Source organism: Microtus ochrogaster, chromosome 5 (genome assembly GCF_000317375.1).
Source record: "Microtus ochrogaster isolate Prairie Vole_2 chromosome 5, MicOch1.0, whole genome shotgun sequence".
NCBI classification, from domain to species: Eukaryota; Metazoa; Chordata; class Mammalia; order Rodentia; family Cricetidae; genus Microtus; species Microtus ochrogaster.
Genome location: NC_022012.1, coordinates 81,284,924 through 81,293,908, shown reverse-complemented (window position 1 = coordinate 81,293,908; position 8,985 = coordinate 81,284,924). Strand labels below are relative to the sequence as shown.

The 8,985-nt window shown below is 44.5% G+C and overlaps 1 protein-coding gene across 2 annotated transcripts in view; it reads right to left on the bottom strand.

The window, feature by feature from the left end:
* The window catches only part of Usp4 (ubiquitin specific peptidase 4), a 41,497-nt gene that overhangs the window by 20,002 nt on the left and 12,510 nt on the right, over positions 1-8,985 (bottom strand). For both annotated transcript variants that reach the window (XM_005347901.2, XM_026779219.1), the window contains 5 exons: positions 8,050-8,195; positions 7,859-7,920; positions 3,964-4,104; positions 3,056-3,173; positions 1,332-1,505 (listed from right to left, as the gene is read on the bottom strand). In XM_005347901.2, coding sequence (XP_005347958.1) covers positions 1,332-1,505; positions 3,056-3,173; positions 3,964-4,104; positions 7,859-7,920; positions 8,050-8,195 — 641 coding nt within the window. The remainder of the gene's footprint in view (positions 1-1,331; positions 1,506-3,055; positions 3,174-3,963; positions 4,105-7,858; positions 7,921-8,049; positions 8,196-8,985) is intronic.

Here is an 8,985-nt window from a genome sequence, read left to right as displayed (position 1 = left end):
AAAAAAAAAAAACAAAAACAAAAACAAAGAATCAAATCTGGACTCTCTAGAAGGGGTCCACCTCTTCAGTGCTCCCAAATTGAGATTCTTGGTCATACTAACCACATTCCAAGTGTTCAGCAGCACCGGAGCTAATGCTACAACCAAACAGGACAGATATCAACTATGTCCATCAGGAAAGTCAAAAAGCACTATATTAGCCCAAAATGCAATTTGTAAACTGTTCACATTGGAATGAACCCAGTGTACTGCTGTCTAATTTTAGTATTTTTTTTTATGATTTAGTAAAGAAACAGTAATTTATTTGTATTTCTCAGGGATTAATGTGGCCAAGAAGATGAAAGAGAGTCTTCAGTATTAACCAGCCACTTAAGATTTCCTCACTGAGGGAAAAGATCTAAGTATTGACATTCATTAACCAGGAATGCTGGTCTACGGCCTTAGTCCCAACACTCAGAAGGCAGAAGCAGGCTGAACTCTTTGAGCTTAAGGCCATCTTGGTCTACAAACCAAGTTCCAGGACAGCCAGGCCTGTTACACAGAGAAATCCTGTCTTAAACAAACATAATAGACCCCACAGTACTAAGACAGACCTGGTGACAGAAATCTTTAATCCTAGTACCTTGGAGTTAAAGGCAGCTGGATTATGAGTTTGAGGACATCCCAGTCTATATAGTGAGCTCCAGGATAGCCAGGGCTACATAGTGAGAACCTGTTTCAAAAACCACAGCTCTGAATGACAGAAAAGAAGGATCTGATGACAAAAACTTTGAGTCTTAAATTCTACTTTTTGTTTGTTTTTGAGACAAGGTTTTTCTATACGGCTCTGGATCCAGAGCAAGTTCCAGGATAGTCAAGGCTACACAGAGAAACTCTGTCTCGAAAAAACAAAAACCAAAACAATCAAAGAAAAAAACAAAAACTGGACAAAAGAGTCAGGCAGTGGTGGCGTACATCTTTAATCCCAGCACCCAGGAAACGGAGGCAGAGGGATTTCTATGAGTTCAAGGCCAGCCTGACCTACAAATCGAGTTCCAGGACAGTCAGAGCTGTCCTGCAAAATCTCATAAACAGCAAACAAAACAAAACAAACAAATAAAAAAGACAAGGGAATCTAAACAACAGGTTCAGCAGATAAAGTCACTTGCCCAATTCTCAGGATCTATGTGGTAGAGAGAACCAATTCCTACAAATTGTCCTCTAAGCTCTACACTTGTGCTATGGTGCATACAATACATGTGTGCACACGTGTATGAGAGTGCACACATACACACATAACGTAAAAAACAATCTTTTTTTTACTGAAAGAAAGGTAATATATCTCAACCTACTTTGAACATTCGAGGAGCCACGTGAGTGTCCCTTCCAGACCACATCTGCTTGATGAGCTCTGCATAGGCCTCTGCAATCTCCCCTTTCATCCCCAGAGGGTTGTCTCTGTTGATCTCGGCTTCATACTCATCTTTGAGAAAATATTCAGTCAGCGGAGCAGTATTGCTCAGGCACTGAAACAGAACAAAATCAGAGCTTACAACCCTTTCAGACAGCTGGGTGGTGGTGGCTGTACCTTTAAACCCAGCACTCTTCCCAGAAGTAAAGGTAGGAGGGTCTCTGTGAGTTCAAGGCCAGCCTGGTCTACAAAGTGAGTTCCAGGACAGCCAGGGCTGTTAGACAGAGAAACCCTGCCTTGGAAAAACAACAAACAAACAAACCTTTCCACACAGCAGGAAGACAGAAAAGATAAACCAAGTTCTTCAACTAGGCTGATTTCAGACTCTTGGCGATCCTCCTGCCACAGCCTTCCAAGTACTCCATTGCAGGTATACAGACCCATATGAGAGTTCTTCAGTTGGAACCCTCCTAGACATTCTATTTGCTTCTCTTGGTTAACTTTAATCTATATCCTTCCCTCATGAGAAACCATTATAATGAATAAATTATGGTAGCTTTAAGTAAATGCCTAAGTCCTTCTAGCAAATTACCAAAATTGAGACTGCTCTAAGGAAACCCTGAAGTTGCAGTTGGCTTCAAAAGTGAGGGCATGCTTGTTCCCCTCCCCACTTTTTTGGTTTTTCCTGGAATTTGCCCTGTAGACCAGGCTGACCTCGAACTCAGAGAGCTCTGCTGGGATTAAGGCCTGTGCCACCACAGCCTGGCCCAAGGGCGTTCTTAGAGACCTAGATCTTCCAGCTTTGCAGTTGAACTCCTCATCCCTTGCAGCCCAAGTCTATCACAATGTTATTTCATTGTATCTACCAATAAATACGAATGAATAAAGATAGATTTTTGAGATAAGATCTCCCTCTTTAGCCTAGGTCCTGAACAGAAGATCTTCCTGAGCTCTGGGATTACAGTCATAAACTACTATGCTAACACTGATTGTTGTGATATCAATGCTAGAGACTGAATCCAGTATTGAGAATTCTAGGTATGACCTCTTCTTTCTTTCTTACTTTTTTCAAGACAGGGTTTCTCTGTAGCTTTGGTGCCTATCCTGGAACTAGCTCTTGTAGACCAGGCTGGCCTCGAACCCAAAGAAAGCCGATTGTCTCTGCCTCCCGAGTGCTAGGATTAAAGGCGTGCGCCACCACCGCCCAGCTGGTAAGACCTCTATCATTGGGTCATATCCCCAGTCCTTTTCTCCTTTTTCTTTCTTTCTTTTTTTTTTTTTTCTTTCAAGACAGGGTTTCTCAGTAGCTATGGAGCTAGTCCTGGAACTCGTTCTGTAGACCAGACTTGCCACAAACTCAGAGATCCACCTGCCTCTGCCTCCCAAGTGCTGGAATTAAAAGTGTGCATTACCACTGCCCAGCTCCCTTTTCTTTTGAAAGAAGATAAAAAATTCATGTCTCAAAAAAACCACCACCAACCAGCTAAGCAAACAGTAGTGTTAGGACTGCAAACACTGATGAAACCATTCTGAACTATCTGGTAGAAGATATCCTGGCAGAGACTTGTAAAAGGTGGTGAACTGGGGGGTGAACTAAGAGAAGACCCATTCTTCATTTAACGAACGCCCACTCAGTTTTATTTAGTTGGCAACTCTCCCCTTTACCTGCAAAGCAGAGTTCATGAAGCAGGTGTTCCCCAGGTTTCCAAGTCCACAGAGGCCAGGCTGTATATGAGGCGATGGGGGCTCCTGGCAATTATACGAAGCAGAGAAGCCAGATCCACTGAAAAACACAATCCACACCAGCAATAAAACCAAGTGCTGTACATATGCCCTTAGGATAACTTTTGGAGCTCTGCTTGAGCCTCTATAACTTGTGCCTGGTTGTAGTCTCATAAAGTAAATGCTCTCTACCTCCTCTGGTCCTCCAGACCCCCACCTTTACCTGACATGTTAGCAGGCAGTAAGTACAGGGAGAAATGCTATCAAATTTCTTCTTTTAGATTCTGGTGACTAATTTATATCATTCTAGGAGGCTATCAGACGAATTTAGGAAAGATTATCTTGGGAACCAAGTTCAAGAACTTGTATGTGCCATCCACTAGGCTACACCAGCCTTGACAGACATGAGTGTTTGCTCATACACTCTTTCTGGTCTCGCTCTCTTCCTTTCTGCCTATGCTTTGGGCCTATGCCTATGCTCCTAAGATGCATGGAGAAAGGAACACAGCTGCTAAGGGGAGAAACAGGGCTCTGCCAGAACTGAGATCTGTCCTTTACAGCTGCCATTTGACCAGCCCATCCCTTTACATATGCGATCTCCCTATACCTTGCCCTCAAGACTATATGGCTTAGACTGGAGAAAACACCACACAGCAAAAGGACAAGTAATGAAAGTCAGAACCAGGCAGCATGCTTTACTGCAGGTAGGAAACGGAGTGAAAAGCCACATGCAGCACATTCTCCCAGGAAGCTCTAATTCCACAAGGTTTATCTCGGCAAAAGAGCATTCCAGATACTCATGGAAAAAGGACTCAGAGGGAGGAAAAGCAAAGTAAAAGGCCTGTTCTTACCCCCTGCTGACACCGGAACTGTGCATCCCAGAGGTGTTAGTGCTATCACCATTTGCAATGAGAGAGGCAGACACTGAGGAATAGGGACTTGCAGATGGTTTTGGAGAGGTAGTAAAATTTCTGCTAGGTGCAGTGTTTGATCTGGGAGAGAGAAGCAAAAACAACACTACTGCTTGTTTGCAAAGTACAGGCCCATTCAATGCCTTAGGTTTCTTCTCTATAAAACACTCTTCAGGTGTGCTTCATGGCTCGTGCCTGGACACCCCGAACTCAGAAAGCTGAGACAGGATTATGAGCTTGAGGCCAGTCTGTTCTACATTACATAGAAAGAGAAGGGAGGAAAGAAGCATTCTCCATTCTTAGACTACAAAAACCCTGTCTTCATACCACCAGTAGAGATATGAAGTGGAAATAAGAGAACCGCTGGACGCTCTGATCTGGGCTCAAGTCAACTAGGTTCAAGTAGGCAACAGCAAACACCAAAAGAGTGTCTCAAACTGGTGCGAGGCAAGGACTGACATCTGAAATTGATCTTTGACTCCCACAAGTAGGCTCTGGCACGTGTGTGCCTGTCTTTATATACACAAAGACAGACACACACACACACTTTCTCCTCCCACCTCCACTCTTCAAGGGCCAGTGTGATAGATAGTTCAGCAGGTTAAATCTGACCCATCCCAAATTCTATGATTTGATAATTCCTCCCTGAGTTTTGTCTACACTGCTTATAAATCAGTGTGCACATGTGCTTTTCTTTCTTTTGGTTTTTGTTTTGAGACAGAGTTTCTATATAGCTTTGAAGTCTAACCTAGAACTAGCTCTTGTAGACCAGGCTGGCCTTGAACTCACAGAGTTCCGACTGCCTCTGCCCCCAAGTGCTGGGATTAAAGGTGTGCGCCACCACTGCCTAGCACAGTGCTTTTCTTACTGATCTCATTTCCTGACCCAACACACTGCCTACTTATGGCTGCATCCTCAAGCAAACAGCATCTGACACTGCACTTGAAACAGCAAGACTGTGCCCTCTGGAACACCATTTAACACTTACTCTAACCAACCACGTGGTACTGAGAGACTCCAGCCTCCGTGGAATCTTAAGAGGGCACTGCTCTCCTCCAAAAGTCATCTCCCTTAATGGAAATTCTTTAGGCACCCGAGTGTGGGAAGGGTAGGAAGAAGCAAAGATAATACAAAGAGGGACAAGTAAAGCTGCCTACAAGGCCAGGACAACCAGCCTGCCTCTGCTCTGAATTACCAACTGGATTTCACAGACTGCAAGCCAACCACTTAGAGCAGTGGTTCTCAACCTTCCTAATGCTGCAACCTAAAGATACAGTTCTTCAATGGGCAGAGGTGGCACACGCCTTTAATCCCAGCACTCAGAAGGTAGACACAGGCAGATCTCTGTCAATTTGAAGCTAGCATGGTCTACAGAGTGAGTTCCAGGACAGTCAGGGCTTTTACACAGAGAAACCCTGTCTCAAAAAACCAAAGCAAACCTACCAACAAACAAACAAACAAAACAAAACACCAAAAAAAGATATAGTTCTTCAAGTTGTGGTAATCCCCACAAATAAAATTATTTTTATTGTTACTTTGTAACTCTAATTTTGCTGCTGTCATGAATTATAATGTAAATTCTGTGTCTTCCTATGGTCTTGTGGCCCCTGTGAAAGGATCATTTGATGCTAAAGGAGTTGACCCAGAGGTTGAGAACTGCTAACCTAGAGGGTTCCTGGTTTAGGGTTTGGTTTCTGTGTTCTGTGGCACTTTTAGTTAAGAAGAGAGCTGTCAGCTGGGCAGTGATAATACATGCCTTTAGTCCCAACACTCAGGAGGCAGAGGCAAGCAGATCTCTGTGAGTTCGAGGCCAGCCTGGTCTACAGAGCAAGTTCCAGGACGGCTTCAAAGACAGAGAAATCTTGTCTTGGGGGTAAAAAAAAAAAAAGAGCTGTCTAGTCTGATCTTTGCTGTTTGCTTCCCTACTGCTGCTGTCACAAATTTCTACACACTCAGGGGCTTTCAAGATAACACAACTGTGCACTACCATTCAATTATTGAAGTTAAAAGTCTAAATTAGGAGGGGCTAGAGAGATGATTAAGAGTGCTTGTTGTTTCTGCAAAAGACTCAGGTTCCCAGTATCCATACTGCAAACACAACCAGCTGTAACTCCAGTACCAGGGAGTCCAACACCCCTTTCTGGCATCCGCTTCCACAGGCAACAGGCACACATAATTTACAGACATGCATACAAGCAAAATGCCCATACACGTAAATAATTGTCAGGAGTGGCGATGCACACCTTTAATCCCAGTACTCAAGAGGTAGAGGCAGGTATGGCTCTCTGTGAGTTCAGAGCCAGCCTGGTCTACAGAGTGAGTTCCAGGACAACCAGGGGTCCTACAAAGAAAAATCCTGCTTCAAAAAGCCAAAATGAATGAATGAATGAATGAATGAATGAATGAATGCATAAATAACAATGGAAAAAAGTCCAAAGGAGTTCTGAGTAAAAGTCAAGGGGTCCAACATACAGTCCTTGTAGACTTTCCGTTCTTCTCACATCTGGGCTCATTCACTGCCTTGCCTCTGCTTCTGATCGCAAAGCTACCCTGACTCTCCAGCCTCCCTTTCACTTACAGGGAGCCTTGTGATTACACTGGGTCCACCTGAAAAGGCTCCCGATTTCAACATTATTAATTCAATCACACCTGCAAAACATATTCATAAGTTCTTATGAAAGGGAGACAGGCATTTTATGGCAACAAGGGTATTCTATTTTTATCTTATTTTATTTTATTTTGGTTTTTCGAGACAGGGTTTCTCTGTGGTTTTGGAGCCTGTCCTGCAACTAGCTCTTGTAGACCAGGCTGGTCTCGAATTCACAGAGATCGCCTGCCTCTGCCTCCCGAGTGCTGGGATTAAAGGCGTGTGCCACCACCGCCCAGCTGAATGTGTGTTTTCATATATGTGGAAGCTGAGGTTGATTGCTCTTCCCCTTACAATTTGAGGCAAGGTCTCTCACTGACCGGAGTTGACCATTTTGGCTAGTCTGGCTAGTCAACTTGCTCCAGAAATTCCCAGTCTCCATATTTCCTGTGTACTAGGATGATAGTCAGGCTACAACACCCACCCAAGACAGTTGGGTTCTGGGAATGTGAGCTCTAGTCTTCATGCCTACATGGCAACCAATTTTCTTGCTGAGCCATCACCATAGCCACAGGCTTTTTGTTTATTTTTGTAGGCATGATTTCCTACAGACCACGCTAGCCTAGAACTCACTATGTACCAGACAATGACCCTGAACTCCTCCTACCTCCACCAAATGTTCTCACAGGCTGGGATTGCAGGAATATGCCACCACACCTGGATCTATCTTTGTCATCAGGTTAGGAAACAGTACAACATCATAAAAAAGAGCCATCACTTCTTTCTGCAACCTTCTAAGCCTGTACACAATTCCACAAGTCACAGGTATCTCCTGAGGTAACTGTGCTTGGAATCCAAATCTAGTAGCTGAGGCCACAGAGCAGAGGTGAGTGGCAGCAAGCCATCTCCTTTAAGTCATACAAGACCTCATCCTAATCCCCCTCTTCCTTTCAAAGCCTCTAAACTACAATAAGAAAAGTAAAGGAGCTTAACAGAAACAAAGTCACTTTTGGCAAGTGCCATATTAGCTCTGAACTTCTCTTCTTCCTCCTCTTCCATCCATGTTAAGACCCTGACAGGTATCTCTTACACTACGAAGCAAGCTACTTTCCAAAGGCTGGTGCTTCAAACGCTATGCAATTTGGATGAGAAATCTGATTTTTCCATCTAATTTAGAATAACGCTCTTCCTCTTCCCCTTTCTCTGCACCTGTAGGCCCAAGATACATGGGAGAGAAGGTTCACTTACTTTGACTGCGGGGTCTGCCTGGGCCATGTGCCATCTTCATTTTGGGGCTCAATTACTAGAACCTGAGTGAAAGGGGAAACCAAATGAGCATAGTGCAACACACCCCACTTCTGACATGCTTACTCCAGAAGACTTCTTGACATACATCCTGGTCAAAGCTGCCTGTCTGAGCATGGCCTGGGCCCTCCTACCTGACCCTGGTACAGCCCAGCATCCTGGATAGTGTTGTCTAGCTTGCTCAACTGCTCGTAGGTGTTGCTCATGTATTTGTTCCAAAGCCGAGTTTCACGCTCTGCAGGGATGTTGAATAGCTTCCTCATCTCCTTCTCGATGGTTGCTAGGAACAGGCAAAAACATCATTCAGAGCTGTCTCCAGAGATAAAGACAGCCAAGGCAAACCAATCTCCACGCTTCTTCCTTCTCAAATATTAATGGAAGATCAGGAGCAAGTATGTTCACAGACCTTGTTTATACTCCTAAGGCCAATCATCTTTCAAAGGCCTCCCTGTAAGAAGCAGCTCACTTGGGTGTGGTGGCTTTTGCCTGTTAATCCCAGCATGCAGGAGACTGAGGTGGAGGGCTCCAACAAGTTCAAAGCTACAAGAAAGTCTTAGGTCAACCTGAGCTATAGTCCTAAAAAGAACAAAAACAAAGCAAAACAAAGGCCGAACAGTGGTGGTGCACGCCTTTAATCCCAGCACTTGGGAGGCAGAGGCAGGCGGATCTCTTTGAGTTCGAGACCAGCCTGGTCTTCAAGAGCTAGTTGCAGGACAGGCTCCAAAACCACAGAGAAACCCTATCTCGAAAAACAAAAACAAAAACAAAAACAAAAACAAAAAAAAACAAAAAAAAAATTTAGAAAACTAAAAGCTGGATGATAATGGTGCATACATCATCCTAGCACTTGGGGGGCAAAGACAGGAAAACCCCTGGGTTCAAGGTCAGCCTGGTCTACGTAGGGAGTTCCAGGACAGCCTGGGAAATCCTTTCTCAAAAACCGAACAGACGAACAAACCAAGAAAAAGCCAGGCAAGCCGGGCGATGGTGGCGCACGCCTTTAATCCCAGCACTCGGGAGGCAGAGGCAGGCGGATCTCGGTGAGTTCGAGACCAGCCTGGTCTACAGAG